This window comes from Stigmatopora nigra, chromosome 2 (assembly GCF_051989575.1).
Source record: "Stigmatopora nigra isolate UIUO_SnigA chromosome 2, RoL_Snig_1.1, whole genome shotgun sequence".
Lineage (NCBI taxonomy): Eukaryota > Metazoa > Chordata > Actinopteri > Syngnathiformes > Syngnathidae > Stigmatopora > Stigmatopora nigra.
This window is the reverse complement of record NC_135509.1, coordinates 8,050,629-8,073,933: the sequence shown is the minus strand read 5'-3', so window position 1 is coordinate 8,073,933 and position 23,305 is coordinate 8,050,629. Positions and strand designations below refer to the sequence as shown.

At 39.2% G+C, this 23,305-nt stretch overlaps 1 protein-coding gene across 1 annotated transcript; it reads right to left on the bottom strand.

Moving 5' to 3' along the window:
• Window positions 1-4,321: 4,321 nt before the first annotated feature.
• sema3ab (sema domain, immunoglobulin domain (Ig), short basic domain, secreted, (semaphorin) 3Ab) lies at window positions 4,322-21,276 on the bottom strand. The gene is made up of 17 exons (XM_077735402.1): window positions 20,700-21,276; window positions 13,853-14,013; window positions 13,503-13,565; window positions 11,724-11,843; window positions 11,243-11,333; window positions 10,705-10,824; window positions 10,428-10,570; window positions 10,103-10,217; window positions 9,941-10,010; window positions 9,718-9,862; window positions 9,428-9,647; window positions 9,252-9,343; window positions 9,129-9,170; window positions 8,618-8,775; window positions 7,487-7,554; window positions 6,942-7,087; window positions 4,322-6,639 (listed from the first exon to the last, which is right to left on the bottom strand). The coding sequence occupies exons 1-17, from the start codon at window positions 20,818-20,820 to the stop codon at window positions 6,136-6,138; spliced, it is 2,379 nt and encodes a 792-aa protein (XP_077591528.1). The 5' UTR covers window positions 20,821-21,276; the 3' UTR covers window positions 4,322-6,135.
• Between the last annotated feature and the right edge of the window lie 2,029 nt (window positions 21,277-23,305).

The following is a 23,305-nucleotide window of genomic DNA, read 5'->3' as shown; positions in this document are numbered from 1 at the left end:
GAATGAAATATGCATTCTTTTTAGGGTCGGACATTTTTTTTGAGGACGAATGAAAGTTAATTTTTTATGGGTTATCATAGGAAATCTTTTAACATGTCGGCAAGTTACATATTCGATAATGAAAATAAAATCTAGTGTCTAACATTGTAAACATATACATATTTAATTATTATTCCCGATTATTTCTACGTACTTTTTATGAATAAATGTCAATTTAAATTAATAAAATGTTAATAAAAATACATTAATAGCTATAAAATGGGCAAAAAATAGTAAAGGTATTCCGGTTGTTGCCCTTAATACCAATTTAAAGTTATGTTTTATTAATGTCATGATGTTTAAATCATTGCATCCCATTAACTAAATTGAGTAAAGTCTAAATCTTTCAAATAGGTAGGACTGTCTAAGAATACCCATTTTTAAGCTATTTTGACGTCAATGGCAGCTAATGAGTTAACTGTCTGCCCTAAATAGTGCTAAGCTATGTAGAACCTGCACGTCATATTCTAACCAGAACAAAATTCTATTGATTGCTTCTAAGTATTGATTCTTGCATGACCAATGGAATCAGTCAGGCATGAAGATGAGGCGATTCCGCTCATCAACTCGCTTAATTTTGCATCAACCTTGACTCTAAAACCTGTGAATCAGAAAATAAAAGTCAGCACACTACATGGCAGTTTCTCCAAATCACTATATTTTGAAATACAATGACATTTTTTTACAGTTTCGTCCCTACGATCTGTTTGTTTGTTGGCTCTTCCTGATACTGAAACCCTGCCAACTGAAAACAATTAAATCCCGGGTAACAGTAGGGGGTAAAAAGTACACGTCAGAAATTTTTGCGCAAGTCTTTACTACGAAAGGGATGGGCTCACACGCGCTTGTTATTTCTCACTAAGCTAATGGCCCAGTGGTGTCATGGGTCATTCTTAAGAGTGCATGTCAGACATGTTTGGTCTGTCAGGGAGGCGTTTGGCTGCCCTCCGGGTCCCTCAGCTGTTGGGCTAAATGAAAAAAAAAGCTCAACATTTGTGTTCGATCCTTTGGAAATTGGGAAACGTGCACATAAAAATAACTCACCAGAAAAGAATTACACGGAATTGGCCAATAAAAGTCCCGTTTCGGGCTTTGATTCAAAGTTGGGAAACCCACATCTTAGTCAATGTGTTTTGTCTTTCTGGATGTGACCCGGAGGAACGCAAGTGAGCACATGCCTTTTAGTTGAGGAGTAGGTGGTGTGACTTTAACAAATTTAAAGCTTTTCTAAGCTTTAATGCCGCCAACCCATTTGAACTAAGTGGTCTGGCATAGATCATTTCCATTGAAAGAGATGACTCCATGGCTTTGAGAGGGGTAAAAAAAATCTAGTTAACAGAAAAATGGAATACAACGACTACCGTATTTTCCGCACTATAAGGCGCAACTAAAAGACTTAATTCTCCTCAAATGTCCACCTTATAATCTGATGTGCCTTATATCTAGATCAATATTGGTAAATCATGGTGAAAATTCCCTTAAGCACAGTTCAATCTCAGATTTAGAAAACACCCCCCCCCCCCCCCACACACACACACACACAACCCAACTGCTACTACCAGTATTACTACCAAAGCTTTATAATGCAAGCTCATGTATGAAAACAATACTAAAATTGGCCATCCGGTGAAACTAATCTGATGTACTTTATCGTGCGGAAAATGCAGTAATGCATTTAAAATGCGAAATAAAATGTCATTTAACACTTTGAGTACCCCTGGCCATAATAGGCATTCGATCGTATGGTTCTTTTAATGCTTCTGCAGCGAATTTAAATGAGTTTGTCCTTAAACATTCGATCCATTTGAAGGGGGCGGTTTGCCAGAGAGTGAAAGAGTGAATACAATTATCTCTTATCTGTGTTCAAGTCGTGTCAAGTTGACATAAGATGAGAATTTGGTTAAATACTGGATGCATATAACCTCTACTAAGTGTTTTTATTTTCAGATGTACGTAAAACCCCAAAAAATATTAGTTCCTAGGCCTTACCTAAGCCCAGATGTGGTTAATTTCTGCAATTTCTGGTTCCTGTTTCTTATTTAAACAAAGATGCAACCATTTAAAGAAATCAAACTATTTAATACACCCAAAACAGACAAATAACAAGAAATTATCCAACTAAAATAGCAGTATGAAACAAAAAATAACTTCTATACATTGTAACATACAGCATGCCAGGGGTTAAAAGTAGAAATTTAAAAAAAAAGGGGAAAAAATTGGAACAAAGTTGCAATCTTGTCAAGGCCTTTAGATAATTTTTAAAACTTTGATAAAGAGTTCATAAGTAGAGTCATTTCTTTTCCAAAAGTAATAAACCATGGGTTTCTTTTGGACATTTTTTCACTTGTGTGTTCTGTTCCTTTTTAAGAATATGAATTTTATCACCCCTTTCCAACAGATGATTTAATAACGAAGAAGACGATTCAATAAAGAGGAGCTTTGAGGATAAAAATCTTTTAAATGGATGGAATGGAAATCTACAATATGGATACCCCAGAGGGGCTATCATCAAAAACAACTGCTTGGGATTTAAAGGTAGGTTGTATTTCTTAAATAATTCCTTGTAATTATACTATACACCATCACCATTGATTAATTGATGGACCTTTATAATGTTATTATAGAACCATTCCTTGAAAAACAGTTTTTCGGCGAAAAATATTTGTGTTTCTAAAGTCGTACATATGTATTTAACGGTGGTTTTCAGTTGTGTGTGTTCTTAATGGTTGATTTAAAGATCCATTTGTAGTTATGGCTATTTTCCACTGAATTATCTACTGTTCACAAGGATGAATCTATCTTTTCAAATTGCTCTCTAGTGAATAATTTGTGAGTTATGGCATTATGAAGAGTTCAGAAGTGATTTTTTTTGGACAAGCAGTGCATCTGCGACCAATTTGATGAGAATTGCGACTTAAAGTGAAAGCAGACTTCAATATCTTTTTATTTTTAGAAGGATGCGTCGTTACTAGTGATAAAATTAGTGTTGACATTGAAGATAGCATTCGATGTAAAGGTATATTTTTTTTAATTGTTCACATTTTCTAACCTGTCTCAGAGTTTAAATGTGAAAAAAAGGTTTATTTGATGGCTCAACAGTGCCCCCTTTCATCATTTGGCTATAAATGTCACCATTTTATGTACATTTGACGTCTATCACCGTCAAAAACAGTTAAAAAGTTATGTAATGATGTTCTACAGCTAACTAATGATTGGGTGCTTGCTGACAAAATCCAATGAATTTAATGTATTTGTGTGATTAGAAGAAATATATCTTGTCCCGTGGTATGAGTGCCCGACAAGTGACAAATATTGCTTTGTGTTGATGGAGGCGCCTCTAAAATCACATGCAGAATTCAATTTTTTTCCTTTTAGTGCAGTCAAGGACTCATTTGTTTTTCTAGAACCTTTGCTATTCTGTTCCCCAGCAATCCCATGCAAATGTTGTCAAGATGCTGCATGAGTATCATAGCAATATAACAAATATCAATATCAAGGACTGCCTTTAATATGTGAGTCACTTGTTCTACTTGTGTTTATTCATCCATGGTTTTTGGGAGGTGCTGCTTTTCCACTAGGAGATAGGGCACGTTGTTATTGACTAATAGAGTGCAGTCTTTTTTTTAAACTGTTATTAATTTATTAAAGAACAGTTTTATTATGTGGTACTAAAATAACATCATGCACATAATAATTGAGCTTGTATTGCATCATGACAACCACTAGAGAGGGATATTGTAGCAAAATAGAAGGGTCTTAACATTTGAACAGATGCGGAGATGTGATGTTATGACGCATTTAGGAACCGAACTGTGTGTGGTTTATTGTGCTTTGTGATAATACGTGAATAATTTAAAGCATTTTTCTGTACATAGTCTTTTGAGTTGTCATGTCTTTTATATAAGTGGTGTTCAAACTATGGCTCGCAGGCTACCTTTGGTCGAATGTCCAATTTTTATTGGCCTGCAGAAAATGATGAAACTATCATTGATAACACTCAAAAGGATTTTCAATCTTGTATTTATTAGCCTAAACACTAGATAAAGGTTTGTCACTTAACCAGAGCTTCCTCATTCCTCTCAATAAAGGAAAATTGAGAATTTCCGTATTTGATTTAGCATAAATACATTTATGGGGAAAAATCTAATCAGATAAAGGGACATAATGATTGTTATTTCCCCACAGATATACCATAAAAATAACTGAAAGTGACCTAAAATGAATAGGAAGTCACCAGAAATGCTCAAAATTCTTCCTGTAAATAGTGAGAGAAAAAAAACACTTACACATTAATAGCTTTATTTTATGAAGAAACATTTATTGGTACAGTACAATGCATTACCATGCCAAAGCAGCAGCAGAGCTTAAGATCCTCGTTTGGAATCATATATTACCTCTTTATGAACATTATTTTATCCCAAATGATGGAAATGTATACTTGGTTATATTGCTCACATTATGGCAGATAAAGCTGAGAAAATACTCCAAAGATGGAATACTGAAGAGTTGTAGTACTTGAAATTCCTCACATTGTTGCATGTTAGCTGAATTGTGGCTGTTTAAATTCATCTTCCTGATATCTGTCATTTTATACTCAGGAAATAATATTTACACCATTCACGTGGACTGTGAAAAGGGAAAACTACAATAGTCGTCACATGCACTAGCATGTCGTGTGATCAAACTGCGTCTGTATTTACATCACGTTCATAGCTACATTCCAGTTCATGTGTGTGCGTCATAGGAAGAAAAAGATATTTAATCAAGCAGTTCATAGCAAAGGATATTGCTATTGCTCAGTACGTCCTTATTGACCAATATCTCCTTTTTTTCTCAGTACTACTTCCAAAGTACTTGTGTGGTCATACACTTGGTCCAATAAAACAAAGCCGGTCGTCATATAAAAGTATTTCCACAATGCACGGAGGAATAAGCAATAAATATACAAGTATAGCAGAAGGATATATTAAAAGTTGACGTCGCTTGTTGCAATTCTTGCGTTGGAGGAAGAATCTTAAAGAACGCTGGCAAGAATCTGCTGAGATTGACAATAAGACAAGGATACAATGTGTCCTTTGTTTATGAAGCTTATCTATGGCACAGACACAGACTAGTACAAAATGACCTCTTAAATAAATCTCTATCAGGGGGAAACGACATGGGGGGGAGGGTGGGGTTGTGATACTCCCTTTTTGTACGTAAATATGTACATTTTTTAATTATTTTTTTAGCTACATGTTTGTCGTTCAGTGCTCGGGTTGACGTTTTGTGCTGTATTGGTTTAGTCAGTGAATTATTTAGTCATCCACTTATCCTCACAAGGCTCGTTTGAGTCTATTCTAGCTAAATATGGGCGGTTGGAGGGGTACACTCTTAGTTGGTTGCTAGTAGGGAACATATCGATGGTGGTTCAATGAATTTGTAGCTCATGGGTGAGGGGTGATTGTGAATATTTCCTTGCAGGGCTTTTCATAATCATGTAAAGGCCCTGCTGGAGGTTGTTGGTGTAAATATTTCAATGCTGAAACCCAAAATTATTGCTTTGGATATCTTTATACATTGTTTTTATTCACTCCACTCGCCCAACCACAACCATATAAGCCCATAAAGACCTCCTTAATTTCCGCCTCTGCATATACATAGACACAAAACCAATCATACCTATGGGCAATTTGAACTGGTCAATTAACCTACCATGTTTTTAGGATATGGGAGAAAAACCAACATGCAAACGCAAATAAAAAAGCCAAGATTTAGCTCTAGATTTAAGAGCTGTGAGGCAAACGTGCTAACCACTCCGCCACAGCGGATTAACTGTCTTGGAAACCCACAAAACCCTCAAATGTCTGCCAGGCGGGTTTGTGAGGGTACTTTTTGTGCTATTTAACACTGTCCTGTCCCGAGGCAGATGAGATACGAAGACGTCCCGAAGACGTTGCGTTGCGGCGGATCCACCGGTGTACGGCGTGTAGCAGCTGGCGTTTTGGGGAAGGAGAAATATGTATTTAAGCCAAAAGGAGTCCATAGCTCAGTTATTGTGAACAGTCATGAGGGTGAATGAGAATCTGGGGTGTGCTTTTTGACAGTGTTTTGGGGTCAGACGCTACGGGGGGCCCGCTCAAGCTCGTGGGTCCTGCGGTTACGCCCCTTTTGCCGTTCTTGTAGGTGTTTCCACTTGACCGCCATGCCTTGATTGCGCCCGTGGACGTTAAGTGTGGATTTCTGCTGATGTTGTACCAAGTGAGACTTCTGTTTCTTGTGCTTGCGTTCCCGCTTCCAAACCTGCTCGCAGAACTCGTCCACGCTGTTTAGGGTAGGGTGGTTGACCAAAGAGAGGAAGTCCCGATACCAAAGCTTGGCATTAGTCGAGTCCCGGGGTGGTAGGAGTTCCTGTAATGAGGCATCGGCGGCGCTTTCGGTGGTGGCGCGCAGCAGATCTTCTAGGCGTTCGCCATCGATCACCTCCAAGGTCACCTTAAGGAGCGTCTGCATGAAGCCGTGCTCTACCGCTTGGCACAGATAAATACCCGAATCTTTCTTGCTGAGAGTGCGGATCAGTAGACCTTGCTCTGTGCGGATAAATCGGTCTTCCGATTTGATCTGTGGATGACAAATTTAAACTGTTGGGGGCGTTCACTTAAATATAATACTGATTATTTTTATTTTATTTTTTGTAGCATCAAAATCATACATAGTGTCCAGGTTTAGGCTGCTTTTTCACGCATAATTTACACAGTATTTTACTTTTAATCAGGAATGGAACAAATTAAAGGGTTCGGTGCTTGTCAATGGATTCTTAACTTAGTTAGCCAAGTGAGTTAGGGGGGTGTCTTGTGAGTTTTTTCTCATTGGAGGACCCCCCCAGTAGGCCATTATGAGACTCCAAATTCAAAATGGCTCACCTCCTGTTTTCGCTGGTCGGAAGAACGCTGAAACTGCCAATAAGTTAGAGCACGCTGCGATTTGGGGCTGCACTCCAAGAAGGTGCTGCTGTTCTCCACGCCGTAGACACTCTTGTCTTCCAGAGTTTTCTGCTCACTGAGTTCATCTAAGACAAATAATCAGAGCGTGCACTGTAAGTCACGCATGTTTAGACTTTGCTTTGTAGCTCATAACTCACTCCACTGACAGCCGTGGAAATTTTTGAAGAAATTCAGCCTAATGATGGAAATGGCGACCAGTTTTGCACAATGGGAAACGTATGTTATAGCGTCAATTCATCTTTTGTGGTCATTTGACCCAAAGTTTTCTGTTTCCTATAAACTACATTGTTTTGTTAACTTGTTGTCTGCCATTGACGTTGATTCATTTGATTTACACTTAAAATAATGTGGTTAGTCTTATTAGGCACCCAAACCATGAGTTTTCCACCCGTGTGGTTAAACAACAAACTCAGTAGTTGCTTTCCAGCTTGTTTTTTTTGTGTTAAAAAGCAAATCCAACATACCTTGCTGGTGTAAATCTGAACATTGTGTAAGAGGGTCTCCGTTCCTGATATCTTGTCTCCTGGTTCTCCTACCCAAACAAAGCATATTGTCAGAAATGACCTTTACGCTGGTGCTGCTCCCGAATCCCTAAGTTGATGCTTGACTTGGCTTTGTTAGTAAAGAAGTCGGATTTTTCATGGACAAAACCCACAGGCTTTTTACGTGGGAGTAAAGCTTACAAAAGAAACCGTTTTCCACTTCACACTGACCCCAAACATCACTCTCAATGGGAATTTTAAATACACAGCATCAGACTACATTGAAAGTCTAGTTTTGCAATATAAAACTATGAAAATAGCGATAGTGAGATCATGTTGGAATTGTTCTTATTTATTCTTTCTTATTAAATTCTTTTCCGTGATGAATAATAATAGCTGCCACAATTGCTTCTTGGCAAAAGTCCACTTCCATCTGGAAGTTTTTAACTAATATCTAGATAAACAGTAGGGATATCTTGGCTGAGGATGTAGTACCCACATAGGAGAGGTATGTGTCTGACAATCTTAATGATGTAAAAACATAATGTAAACTTTGCGGTGGATCATTTTAATGGACCAGAGAGCGAAAGCCGTGACTTGGGCCCAAAGTGTTGCCAACTTGACGACATTTCGTCTTTATTCTGGTAATTTTCCGACTCCTCCGGAGACTATGCTAACAGAGGTTGTTGTATTAGCAAAGTTCCTGCACGGTGAAAAAGTGAGCCTTTTTTTTAAATAATGATTTTCATACACAAGGGAACTCTATCATTTAATGTTCAATATTTTTTTATCTTAATATTGTAATAGTTTCATTTCATTCTCATATTAAGATTTTTCTCTATGTTCACAATGTAGGCAAGCGTCTGAATTTTATTCCTTCATTAATTTTCTGGACAGTCGATCCCCACAAGGGTTGTGGGGGTGCTAGAGCTTATCCCAGCCATTAATGTGCAGCACGAAGTGGACACCCAGAATTGGTTGCCACCCACATGTCTGAATTTTGTATTTTTTTAAATCAGTATCGGACTTTGAAAATCTCATATCAGTGCAGATCTAATATGGTCACTATTAAGTAGTTTGCCCAATCATCCCTGATGTAGTACATGATCGTACCTTTTTGCCATGGGAAAATATCTGGAGCACTCGGTACCATCCCATGCGCAGTAGGGGTCCCTTGCTAGGCAGCATTCGGCGCAGGCCTTTCCGTAAACCTCACAGCGATGCAAAGGCATCTGGGATACACCCATATCGGAACCCAGGTACAATTGTTGCTGCACAGATAAATTGTCAGAGAACCAGGCATGTTATATATCCATATTTTATTTTTCCATCAGAATTGAGAACTGTAAATGTCTTGTGTTAATTCAAGGTGATAGCAATTTATCTCTAGCCAGCTAATCTGCCGATGGGTTTTGTAGTAATTCCCACATCTCATTAGTCTAATGAACGAAAATCCTTAGACAAATGTTTTGATTGGTTGTAGTATTAAGTAAAAACAACATAAATTATAATCTGACCGTGTAGCTCTGTGTAGCATGCTCTTTTTACCCCCTCAAATAATGGAGTATTTGTTTCGAAAATATCTATGAGGCATGCGCCTCTCTCCAATGATTAGGAATAATACCTGTTTTGTTGAAAGTTCCATAGCTGTAATGGCCGTCGGCTTCTGCAAAACACAGTACTAAAATCTTAGAACACAGGGATGACGTTAATAAAAGTCAATAATCAAATAGAAAGAACATCGTACCCTGAAAACAGTCATTTCTTCCAGAAGAACTTCTTCCAGATCATGCCATGAGCCTCTGGGGATGGATACCACTTTCAGAATTGTTCCTATATCTGAGACACAACAACAGTAACCAGTACATTACTTCGAGTCTACCCATAAACCTCAACCTGAACTCCTTCATTGGGTGGTCATACCAGTTCCTATGAACATGACATCATACTGGCCATCTTCCGCTTCGACTTTATCCACCACAATCTGCGTGAACTGATAGTCCACATCAGTTCGAACTATGATTGGTCTGTTGTTGATCGGGTACACAGGGTTAAACATGGCCGGATGGCTTCGGGCAAAGACTGCAACTTCATCGGGAAGGTCTTTAGTTGTGTCGAATCCTCCGAATGTCTTGCTGGGGCACTGGGGACAAGGTGGGTCATTTTCACCAGTTCCATTCATAAAATGATCTCAATCGGACGAAGGCACTCACTGTCCCCGGCCGTGGGTACGGAACCCGACCCTGGAAAGGGACCCACTGATAGTTGGGTCCGTCTCTATGGGCGTAAGGACCCAGAAAAACTCTTCTGATGTCCGTCATGCTGTACATGCATACGGCAGAACCTTTGAAGATGTTGCTAATGGTATGGAAAGAACATGTTCAGTTGTGAAATTGGTAATTCGAACCATATGATTCCAGCAGTCAGACGAAATACCTGGATGTGGTGAAAACCGCATAGATGATTGGGCTCTTGGGATCCTTGGTGCTGATGAGAAAAACATCCTCTGCAAGCCAAAATGTAAGAGCCGAGTAAAGCACCAAGCTGGACTGAATGCTGTGAATTCATTAGCTCGTTAGCTACATAGTTGTAACTCACGTAATTCATCAAAATGTGTGTCGATGCCATTGCTTCCTGGCACAGAGCAGACGAGACGAGCCTTTAAGAAGGTGGTCCACTTATTTACCAGACTCCTGTGCCCCCCGAGGTCATTCTGTGTAATTAAGACAGTATTTCAAATGTCATCCTGAGGTACTCATGGTCATAACTGACTGAAAAATCCAAAATTAGCCTTCCCCAGTAATACCCATGGATAATAAACCCAGAGAGAAGCCATTTTGCCAGCCTATCAGACACCAGTTAGGTCCCCCCTTCCCCCTTCCATGTCATATTGTGTAGCATGTTCAAGAACTATTGTTCATACTTTGCAGAGCTGGCCGATTCGAGCGTGTGTGGCTTTTCCTGCATGCTCTCCGTCAATGGCGTTTTCTCTGAAGAACATGTAGATTTTGTCGTCCTCGGGGTTGTCGCTCTCTGGAATCAGGTGGACGCCTAAGAACCTGGGATCTACCCCACATGCAGAGAGACATTTTAGTCCGTGAATTAGAAATTTGAACAACTCTCAGGCTAGATTATCAGTCTTCTGAGGAATGATTACATTTTGTCCCAAATGACTTCAACAGGGAACTTTTGTATCTCACCATTGAGCCAGCGGGAATCATGCTGCTCTGTCCTGATTGGATGATGTTTTCCAAGAGTGCGGAAAATAGCAAAGTCACGTCCCATGAAGTCTGCTGACGTACCAGCGTACAATTCCCCATCTAAACGCAGAGAAAAGTAAACGTGTCATTTCTTTGTGGGTGTATTTCGAGAAATTGAGATGACAAGGTGCCGTTTCTCAAGTTAAATGGTGTGATGTCACAGTGACAAGCAATCATTGGCGACAAATTGCTGTTTGGCTCTTCTTTTCACCAAAGACTGATCAGTTATCACAAGACAATATCTGCTAGTTTCATCTCCAGTCTATACAAGTTTCTCCTAAATGGAGGTTAAGATTGAGATCATTTATATTTCCGCCAATTTGGGCTTTTCAGCCTGTAAATAATGACTTTGAGGAATATCTACTTGAAGGGAATGACACATTAGTCATGTACACTCATTTTTTAACCTCTGAGAAAGAGAAGAGTGTTTATTGGGGACTGTCATGTTTTTATCGGCATTGAAGGAATGGGAACTCACCAATCAGCATGGAGGCAGTGAGGAGCTTTGGATCGTAAGGACTTTTTCCTCTACCGTTTTCTGTGTGAGGCAGGAGTCTGAAAATGTTGTCCTGAGAGAAGAAAAGGTTCAAATATGTATCAACCTCTTATTGTTGCTATTTGGGGTTGCCTTATTTTTGTAGAAGTATTTTTGAGTGGGTCAAAATAGTGGATCCTATAAATCAAAAAGCCTGGAATGGATTGGCATAAATGACAGCCATTAAATTAACACTTAAAAAAAATAAAATAAAATGAATTAAAACAGATCCATTCCTCTGAAAATGAAAAGATCCGATCTGGTACTTGGATTTGGGATATAATTAAGATCGACAGCCATTACTTTTGTGGAAGCAAAAAACTATTGTATCACCTCCCTAAAGTCAAAATTTACAAGTACACAATATGCGCCAGTGATTTTACTAAATGTTGATAGATTTGAGAATTTCGAAAACAAAACCTACCTCTAATTTCTTGCCCACCTCCAGATAGGAACACACCGGGTGAAATGCCCCTGTACCACACACATAAAGGTGAGTCTGGTTGAATGGCTGCAGCACTTTGACAAAGTTGGCGCACTCTCTCTAAAGGGATAAAAAAAAAGAGATAATTTCACACTGGTCATGCGACATTTTACTGTTGATCTGGGGACTAAATAAACACGAGGCCCAACACAAGAGGAAAAAATAATCTGAGATCACGCACAACTGTAATCTATCCTAATCCTACAAAGAGTTGCAGTTGTTAAGATCTTAAACCAAATTGCATATAAACCTGTTTCTGACTAAAATAGCCAGGAAATTTCAGGCGATTTGCAAATAATAAACACACACAAATTCAAATTGTATAATTGTATGATAATTTAATTGTATAAAAAATGTAGTCTACTTCCAAACTGTATGTTTCCATTCATGCTTTTGCCTTTTTGCAAAGCGTTTGGATATTTTTAACCTATAAGGAACATTTCCTTGATTGCTATTACATATTTAGTATAAATTAAACAATCGGCTAGTAAATTAAAACCTGAAAATAATTACCGACGGTTGAAAAAAAAGAAGTACATATGCTCATCGCTGTCATTACTCTCGTTTTGCTGACAGATAGTGGATGAGTTACTTCATACATGGCTTGTTTGCGACATCTGTATGTGTTTCAAATCACTGCTCCATTGCCACATGGCGTATTTCTTTCTTTTGTGCACCCTGGCTGCACATGGCAAGCAGACTTGACCTCAAAACGAAACAAACTGTGTCATCACATATTTAAGAGAGCAAAAAAAAAAGAATGTCACAAATTATGCATAAGTAAGCTCATCTGGTTTTAATGGGCAAACAACCACTGAGTTCTCCCGATGTCAAAACCAACGATTTATAACCTCTGTGCAAGTAAAGCAATGTGTTACAACTCTCAACTTTGGCACCTAAATTATGGACACACACTTGGAATTGAAAGGATAAGAACGAGTAAATTTGACTTCATATTAATGGTATGATTCCACATAAAACAACCCCCCAAAGAATCATCCATTTTCTGAGTTTATTCACTCTTGTATACAAACTGTTTATCTTTCACTACTTTCGCTCATGTTTCCGCTATTCTCGCTGTTCTTCATCCACGAGGAATAAAACACCCTTCAGGCCACTCTATTCATATGGGCTCTAGTGTTTACAGATAGGATACAAAGAAATTCATGGTCCTTCAAATCCTCTGTACAAGAGTCTTGTCTTGGCCGATCTCCAAACTGAACTGATGCACAAACAGCAAAAGGGCCTGAGGCTTATTTTCTCAGAGAGCTAACATAACGCTTCAACTATGCCACAAATGAAGCTAGGCACGGACTGGTGTCAGTCTTGACTACTGGAAGATAGTTTGTTTTTCGACAGTTCTAGCCTTACAATTGCAGTATCTGACTCATGACAAGATAGGGAGACCAGTTAGTTGTGTGAAGGATGAATGGCGATGAATCTAATGGTGGCTAAAAGGAATATAAATGGCAAAGTGACGTATGCCATGAAGCTGGCAGGACATTTTCTTTTGTGCAATCAAACTTTAAGATCAAATATCTTGAATACTCAAGCCAACAAGTGCAAAAACCTTTTATTTTCCGATCTATGCCACCACAGAAACTACGATTTGGCTATTTTGATTTTTAAAATCTCTCAAGCAGCCATTTTCTTCAGTTTTACAGACCAGAGTCAAGCCTTTTTCTAACGCTAACTTGAAAAATAAAGAAGTTCTTTTACCGAGAGATCCTTTCCAGCCCACTTGCATTCATCTCTCCTGATAGGAGATGCCAGCCAAGGGATCTGAAAACACAATAAGAACACCAAAAGAATTATTCCTAGGGTGTGCATACATGGTTGAACATATAGGTTGAAAGGGTCACAACTGTGATTTGTTCCCCACTTTGTTTCAGTTTACTCTATTATTCATTTAGGTGAACATAGAGCGGCTAACAACGTGGCATGGCATGCGACAGTGCTGCCTTGTAATATTAATGAGACACTTTTCAGTGGAAAACGAACAGAAGAGCTGTGCTAATGCCTAAATTGCAGGATGTTGGCCAGACGAGAGCCCATAGAATTTGTTTTACCTGTACTATGTCTTTGCTGATGTTTAAGAGGTTGAAGGAGAAAATATGGTCTTTGGCTCCAACCACAAGTCTTCCCTTTTCCTCATCCAAGAGTAAGGTGTGGTAAGATGAACTGTTGAGCAGACCTTCGAATGTCACAAGGTTGTTGGACTCTAACATTTCTGTGGGCGAAGAAGGACAGTTTTAAATTCGGAATACAATGTTCGTTTTTTTAGAACTGACTTTAAGTGGCAGTATAGAAGTTACTGTTTAGTTGAAGTCATGGACTTTGAATATTTTTGAATATTTTAATTCGGCAAGTTTGGCCATTTCTTTGTGGTTTTGTTCGTTTTTCATTAAAATAATTTTTCTTCAAAAGAGTTGACGTTATACAGCTGGGCTAGAAAACGGAGGCAGTGCCAAGCTTAACTGGACTGCCCAGGTGATGCCAGCACTGGAAAGCAATGATTCAGCTGTCTACATGGTGAGGGTCACCTCTTCCAGACAAGCCAAAAAAGAACTTGCAATGCGCATGCAATAGGAAAACTAAAAGGAATATGTAACATAGGAAGATAGTCTATTCCCTAAACTGCAGTATTTGCAATATTACACCAAACCACAGCTGTTATTAAGACACATTAAGTCTGGTCTGCAGCTCACGTTTTGCTGTGTAATCGGAGGATCTGCCAGAGCAACTTTTGCCTCTGCAGTGGAAAGCTCAACTTGTCTAACTGACGATGAAAATCTTCATCTCTGTGCGCAATTATCACATTAGAGTGTCTTTTTGCATCATTCAAACCGAGAACATGCTCAAGTGTGTGTACCCTTGTGAGAATAAAGTACAGAAAAATAAGATATATATAAAATATAGTATAAAACAAACAAACAATGACGCACAGTGTGCGAATATAGTCTTATAGTGTTATAATATCTTAGTCAAAGCCAGACATCCTACTTTACTCCTCAACTGTGTTTGTCTGCATTATGACAAATAACTTACAAGTACACACCCAATCGGTTTGCCATTTTTAGGGGATCATACACTGCCCCTCTCCAGTCCCCACCCCAGTCAATCCATTCAAGGGGCCTCATCGCACTGGGACTCTGTACACATTTGTTCCACCACTGTATAAGTTCCTAAACACATTCATCATCAAGACAAGTAAACCAAAGCATCAAAATGATCGAAGAGAAGGCTAATCCTTTGCTGCTAAAAACTGCTGTGCAAAGTATACTTATGTTTAGTCCCTGATCATATTGTTTTGATTTAGTTGGTTTCCGGTGCCTCAGCAATAAGGCAGGATTTAGACAGTCTCCGAAATGTGAAGCCAGGACACTATGTTAACCTCAAAGCCCTTAGCTATGGATTCCTACCTTCCCACCAATCTCTGAGAACCTGATATGTCAAACCAACCTCACAAATCTCGAGGGATTTTTAAAAATACTCAAAGTTGTGAAGGTAAAGGAAACCAGAAAAATGAAGCACGGCTAAAAATACGATCACTCTGTCAGTTAACCAACCTGATGTCCATTAATCATTTAATAATAACAAATAGCCATTGTGCCTCTACTGTAAGTAGGTCATTAATTGATCATCAACAAAACCAAATTGTACTTGAATTCCAGATTCATGTTTCGTATTCAAAGTCAGTTTTCTGACAGCACCTTAACACTCCCCTGATACATTGTGGTTGGAAAGATGGATTGAAATATCTATTACATGTATGAGACAATAATGCTAAATAAACCTAGTTGCTTCCTGTTAAGAAAAGAGTAATGTTGGTATATCATTCCATATACTTTGACAGCTTGATATCAAATAACTGCTAATCATTTTAGCCGCTTTCTGTTTGTAGTATTTTTAGTTTTTAAATTAATTTTAAAAAATTAAGCATCTTTTTATGCCCAAAATGCCACTTTTTCAACAAAATATTCCCTTCGTTATACTTAAAGTAGTCTGTTGTTCAGTTTTTGTACTTCAAAAGATAAAATTACTCATTTCTCAATTGTTCACATCAACAAAACTTTAATGTACGGTGAAGAATTGCAATCTCAATTTGGGGTTCAGAGATTATCAGTCTACTTTTTTGTTTTTATCGCATACCAGCATCAAGACAGCAATGCCACCTGCATGCGATGCACTCCCGTGGAAGGTTGTTCTGGATCTGCAGATGTTTACGTAGCGTAGGATGCAGGTAGCAACATAGTTTTGATACAAGTATCTCAAAGCTAACTATCTAAGGAGACTGGTATGTCTACTGATGGGGCCCACTGGGATGTGTGTTATTGGAAAGAAACAAGATGTTTGTCCCACGAGGTATGGCTCCCGACATGTTGGAACCAGTGCGATCCCTCCGGTCCTCAAAAAACACCCATTTCCTGTTGTTCAATTTTGCCAAAAGAAAATGAGGGCATTCGGCAGGGGAGCAACCAAAAGCAGGTGGTTTGGAGGATGCGCCATTTTCAACAGGTGTCAGCTGCCCCAGTGAATTGCTTTCTCTGATCTTTCCACCTGCCACTATTGCTTTTTAGCAGCTGTTTTGCCCTCACTTTCACTATCCTTCACCTTAACTGGTCTAACAGATGCTATTTTTTTAAAAGCAACTTCTCACAGATGCTTGGTTTTTCCTTTCGATTGCGCTACAAAGATTTTGTGATTAAATGATAGGAATACATAGGCATATGGTGTCCAGGGGTGGATTTAGAAAAATATTAATGGGCTGGCAAGAGGGAGCCAGAGATTTTTGAGGGGTGGCAATTCATTGAGTAGATAATATTACCGATTTTTGTTTATTTTTGTGTGACAGTTAAACAATATTCTGCAAGAATCGGTCCCAATTTACTGCAAACAATAAAACTGCAAGTTAGTTTTAACATTAATGAGCCTTAAAGCCTAAATTGATAAAAAAAAAAAAACTACTGTATTTTCATAACTATAAGGCACACTTAAAAGTCTTAAATTTTCTCCAAAATAGACAGTGCGCCTTATAATACAGTGCGCCTTATATATGGAAAAAACGTCATTCATTGAGGGTGCGCCTTATAGTCGTGAAAATACGGTAGTATTGTTCCAAAGATGTTTGTTTAAAGACTTGCATTTTGTAAACACATTTTTTGGAATGGGGATTTTTGTTTTGGTAGGAAACGAGAGTAAAAACCAAATCCTGCTTTCAGGTAGACTATTTATTTTAGGGTGGCAGTTACCTCCCCATGCCACCTTAGTGAATCCGCCTCTGACGAGATGGATGCAATGAATCAACATTCCCATGTGGGAATGATAAAAATAAACTCTTTTAGCCTCCATTCTTTCTCCTTCTTGACTGAGGTCATTGGTGGTCTTATCTAAGTGCTCCCAGAAAAAAAAAACCCATCAGAAAACCAATTCGACAAAAGCCCACGTGTGTTGCTATTGTACTTGCAAGGAATCACTCATACTACTGAATGTGTGATCACACACATTGAAAAAAGGTTAAGCAAAGCCTGCGGAAATACTCCACAAAGCTTCATTAGCCGAGTATGTTCTTCCGTATAAAGACGTTGTAATGCAGAAAACATCGCAGCTGCCTATTTTTACCTATCGCATGCTGGTTGGTCTGTTACTAATCCGAGTGCACGAGGGAATGTTGTGGATGTCGTCATTATCGTTATACGGGCCTCAGGAATGGATGCTATTCTGTGTCCCGAGTTGCTTTCAATCATGTGATGTGGAAACATTTGTGTACTTTTACTCTCCTGACTCCTTCAGCCTGTCATTTCCGCTATGTCTTCTTTTGTGGTGATGTTGAGCCGCCATCAATGTTTTATGTCAGGATGGCAGTCAAGATACAGGGGAGCTCCTTTCCTACTGTGCTTATGAAATTAACAGTCCAAATGAGCTTTATTCTTCAACTGATGCAATAATAGTCTACTACTGTTCTTGGGTAAAACCTACTGAACACTTTATGGTGAATATATGAATGTAAACTTACACTACACAGTGGCGTCTTTGTGATTAGTTGCTATAGGGTTGAAAGTTGGAAACTTTCACCATCGGTTTTCAGTTCCAATGGAATATTTCAAGTATTTCCTGTCTTAAATGTTCATGGAAATTTTGGTACTTGGTAATGAATGTCTTTGTACTGATGACAAAATAGGACTGGGTCTAATATGAAAAGTGTGTTTGGCTCATATTTGTATGGGCTTATATTCCCATAAGTAGGGCCTTTTTTAATAATATGCAATTGCCATTGATGGCTCTAGACGTCCAATCCATATTTACTGAGCATTTATTTTTTATTACGATATCCTATACCTCATTGCATGCCATTGCCAACAGTAGATGTACAATTAATTTAAACTACGACAACTGGCTGTGAATACTTCCTTAAAACTATGCTACTACTTATTACTATGACATTATAAAGTAAACATTTGGTCTTTTAAACCACCCAGTGAGAATAGATGGACGTCTTGCTTTGTCAATGGCGGCTAATGAGTTTCATGAATGCCATTTAAAAGGCTGATCCTGTCACCCCTAGGTGATCACCTTGCAACACGATTGTTGATACAGTTGGACCCTAGCTTGTGTTTAGGTAGCCCTAGGGTACTTTTGTTATCTTTCCTCCCACGCCACTGACCTCTGGCCTTTCAGCTCTTACTTCTAAAGATCAAGCAGGAACTCATGGGGTCCAGCTGTTGTGTATATTTGGGAGAAAATTTCTGTACCACACGGTGTTTTGTCAAGAAGTCTTACTATGGAGGCAGCGGGTACTTTGAGATACATATCTTAATGCTACATAGGGGAGGCATTTGGAGTCGTATGTGGTTGTCTGCACACGCATGCTTCTCCAGACACATACTGCGACTTGACATCTCGAGGTCAGACTTCTTAAAGTTCAGTGCCCACGTGCTGCTGATAATGCAAGAATTGGCCATTTGTCACTGTCAAGGAAATGTAAAATTATCTAATGCTTCACTGTCAGCCTGGGAGAGTCCAATCGTTATAAATGGTGTGTAAAGACATTTTTTTAAATAGGTTATGTAGATGTATGTGGAAGTAAATATTCTGGTTTCAAACAGGGATGTCCCATTTTCTCATTTAATTTTTTAACGGTGTATATTTTCAACCAGCCAAAATAATAGAAAAAATGTGTCAAATCCTATTTTTTTCTATTAATGTGGTTCTTGCTACTACCACTTTAAGATATGCTCTGCGTACAAATATTAGTACTCTTATTATCATTAGTTTCTAAATAGAATTAGTCCAACACAGCGGACATGTTTGCACCGTCGTTTAATTTACAGCAGCCAAAATGTGCAATGTTATTCTAGCTCTTATTCTGTCATGCATGTATACAACAAGAAATCCCCATTGCAAGACTAATGATCCTAACTTTTTGTCTTCAGTACTTTATATTCTGCTCTATTTTATTCTTGCTTACCACCATTGGAAAAAGTCAGATTTATCACAAGGGTAATACATAATGCATATGATGATATGAATGATTCATAATGAGATTGCACATTTCTCTTCGTGTAAAATACAAGCGAATGATTGAAGACTAGCACGGAATTAAATCAGGTTACACCTGCTGGTACTCCTTCTTTTCATGTTTCCTAAATAGTGCCCCCCAGAGGGTGTAATGTAAATGAGAGCCTCATCTACCAGTGCACAATTAAATAAGCGAGTTGGCTTCCGCTTTAATGGAGATATCACCGCGTGTGGGCGGGATTCTACCAACTGACAGCATGTACTTTTTAACTGACTGATCTGCTCACAGGTATCATTAGCCATCTACAGATGGCAATGTGAATGCATATGTGTGTGTGCGTATGTGTAATTATGGATCTCCCAGTGCTGAGCGAGGACTATTTCTCTTCGGGGGCAAAGCCATCTGCTTAAACAGACCTGCACCATTCATTCCCGGCATAATTGCCGTACGTTGAAGAACACAACTGAGGGGGGGGGGGGAGTATGACACATGGGAAGAAAAGAAATAAATGACACTCGGCTGGTAGGAAGTCGGCATCTGGCATGGCTTTTCGTCACTGGTACACAACGACCAACGCCGCTTTATCATTTAGCTGAAAATGGATTGATTGGAGTGGATTGTGGACAAACTTCTAATGAAGCGTTAAGTGGGATTAAAGTGGGTAAATGGGAGGACTGATTCATTTATTTTCCGTAGTGCTTATCCTTACAGTGTTGCAGGGGTGCTGGAGTCTATCCCAGCCAACTGAGAGTAGTAGGTGGGGTATAACCTCGATTGGTTGCCAGATTTTTTTTCTTGTCCTGTCATTGTCTGACTCACTGATAATAATAGTAAATCGTTTTTGACATTTTTGATTGCAAATATTCTGGGCCTAATACGTATTACTACATTCTTTCATTCCTTCATTTTCTGGTATTTGTTCTTTATTTTATTTGAATATTTTTCTGGCAGTTTAAGGCTCTTGACTTGTCTATCACAGGTCATTCTCAGTACTACGACCAAAATTGTTGAGTGAAGTACCTTATCTCTCATCTTGACTACACCAGACACTACAACAGCAGTTTGATCAGTGATACGGTTTGCCATGATATGGGAGGTCTATTTAAAATCAGTTAAAATATCCAAAGAAAGAAAAAAAACATTGTGAATACTCTGCTTTCATCAAACTCTCATAATGTGCAATTACAAGGCAGATTGTTGAGTCACAAGATTTTATCCTGAGGCTATTTTAAATACTGTTGCTCCCCAATGAAAGCAACAATATTCCAATGGACGTTCTTTCCTATTAAAACATTTTCATTTCAAAATCAGATAAAACAAAAGCAGATTTAACATGCAAGTGAGCCAGAATATTGACAAAAAAGCTTTGGACTGTGATTAAAGTCCACAGAACTCACCTTTGTAAGACAGTCGTAGTCGAGGGACATTAGCCTTGACCTGCTGTGCTCCTTCACCACCTCTCTGGAGTAGAACCAGCCCACAGGCAAGCACAATGCTGCCCCAGAGAAGAGAACCCATGGTCCTAAGGTGAGGTGAGCAAAGGCAACGGCGTATTTGTCGTCCTCTGCACACCTCCGCCACACATCTACAGATCCACTCCCAAAAAGTGGCTCCTGATATGTGTCAGTCTCGACTAAAAAAATCCAGTCAGAGTGATGACTTTGACAGGGGAGGGTTACGGGTCAGCGTCACTGCCTGAGAGCCGTCCCAGTAGAAAGCCCAAGGTGAACTTACTAATGGAGAGTGGAGAAACAGCAAGGTAAATCTGCCATCTGTCCTTGTCGTTGAAACCACCATCCACACCAACAAGGGGGGAAAAAACACTACCCTGTTTGTTTACTAGTCTTAATCCTTAGTCATCTGTGTGGAGTTTATCCACTTGTTCTCCCTCAAATCTCCTTTTAACTTAGTGCCGTTCTGCCCTGTCCACACTGCACAGCGCAAGTGAGCGCAGCTGAAATAGTCAGCATGCACTCAGACTGAAAGGCAGAGTGAGAGAAAGCGTAGTGAAGGGGGGGAGAGAGCGAGAGCTCAAGAGGAATTTAATGTCAGGCAGGAAATACTAAAATCTGAATTTTTTTTTTTGGTCTCTTCTTTTACCCTGCCATTGCGTATCCAATTGTGCCCTTAGAGAACAAATGTTTTAAGTGCCACTTAATGAATGAAGGTATTTGTTATTTGTTGTGGTTTGTAATGTGTATAGTGCATCTGCAACAATGGATATATTCATAGCATTTTGAAGTCATTTTTACTGGATTTAATTGGTTGGATTTCTCTGAGCACAGTTTTAATTTCCATTTTGTCAGGAAGCTAGAGTCAGTAACCGGAAATGATGTTATTAAAAGCAGTTTTTTTTTCGCAAATGGCATCCATTGCTGTGTATTTTCAACAAAATACAGTTTTGTTTTAGATGATTACCAAAGCAAGATTAGTAGGGTAATAGAAGTCAAGGATTTAAAGCAAGACAAACTCAAACCTGACTAATAAAAAACTGTGTTGACCACAATTTAGCTCTTGGTGATCAAACCAGTAATTTCAAAAATTTAGAATTGTTGCCTTGTCTGAAAGCAAAGAAAAATAACAATGTTAAATCCTTACACATTGCGTAAGAGTCAGGAGTCCAAACCAGTTGCATGCTACAGGTTTTCACACTTTTGATATGATTTTAAACCACCTGAGACCAATGGATTACAGATGAGTTTAGTCAATCAGTGATGTAACTCTGACTCCAACCAATGTTATCAACCATTGTCATCTGACTTGCGATGGCGCCAGTAAATCTCAACTATCACATGGGAAAACTCACGAGTTTTAAGAATCTAGATAGAACATTTTCAACCTTTATGTTTAAGATTGAGTGCGATTGTAAATTCACAAATTCGGCTGAGGTCAACTGAAAAGATTGCGATCCACTAAACCAACTTACTTACCCGCACTTAAAACAATAGCCAACACGCTATTAGCATACCAGATGAAGACTCTTAAGTAGGCAAGACAGATTGACTAGCTACTCCATCATAGTCAAAGGGGGAGTTCCCTAGTCTATTCTCTCGAAGCATGCCAAATGTGATGTCAATCTCCCCGTAAACAGCGGACGCTCAGTGGGCCCATTGCTTCTGGTGGTGCATGATAATGACTCTGGCGACCACAGTGGTGTTTAGGACCCTTTACTGGGGTGGATCTATGTGGATAAAGAGCCATCAGACAGTGGGAGGAGAGCAGAACGAATCCGGCAGAGAGCGGATGAGGCCTGGCCGTTATGCTAATGTCCGTTGAGAGCCAGCGTCACGCCACAGCCACTGCTCACCCAACTTTCCTTTGTGGGATTCTCCTCTCTATGCCAGGGATCTTGTAACGCAATCTGCCATTGCTGAGGAGCAATTGTTGGAGATGAATTCGGACTCAATGGGATGCGTGAGAATTTACCCCGCACTTCCCCTTGACCAACACTTTGCATGCTAACTATACAGTGGCTCTTTAATTTATGATGGAGTTCAACCTCAATTTGTCACAATGTAAGGGAAACCAAAAAAAATACTCAGGCAATTCTCACAGCGCATTGCTAGTTTCTCCATTTTATTTTACTTTACCGAAGAGCTCTTGGCCGTCATGTTTCGTAGGAACTTTTTAGGACATGATGATACCTGTGACGTAACTCGGCCACTGTCGTTATTTCACATTATTAAGATTTAACATGATGATCACGATTTAAATCTTGAACATCAGACCTGAAATCCACCGTGTAACACTTCTCTTTCTCCTAAGAACAACTAAATAGATCTGCTCTTATCAACGGTTAGCCCTTGACTATCTTTTGGGTTATTCCCAGCTCAAAGAAAGTGAAGTGCTTGAACAAATAGGATGGCCTCTATTAAAAGCCCTATCTCAACACATAGTTGCCCATCCTCCAAGTATATTTCAAAGCCAGGCTTGTCAATACCCTTCCAAACTGGAGCTTTACTTCCAACGACGCCATAGCCTTCTCACCACACCTCTTGACCAC

Coding starts and splice junctions, on each gene's coding strand:
- sema3ab (XM_077735402.1), bottom strand. CDS start 20,820: ATGGGTTCTCTTCTCTGGGGCAGCATTGTGCTTGCCTGTGGGCTGGTT. Junction 14,014..20,699: donor ACTACGACTGTCTTACAAAG/GTGAGTTCTGTG, acceptor CTTCGCCCACAG/AAATGTTAGAGTCCAACAAC. Junction 10,218..10,427: donor GAATCGGCCAGCTCTGCAAA/GTATGAACAATA, acceptor TTAATTACACAG/AATGACCTCGGGGGGCACAG.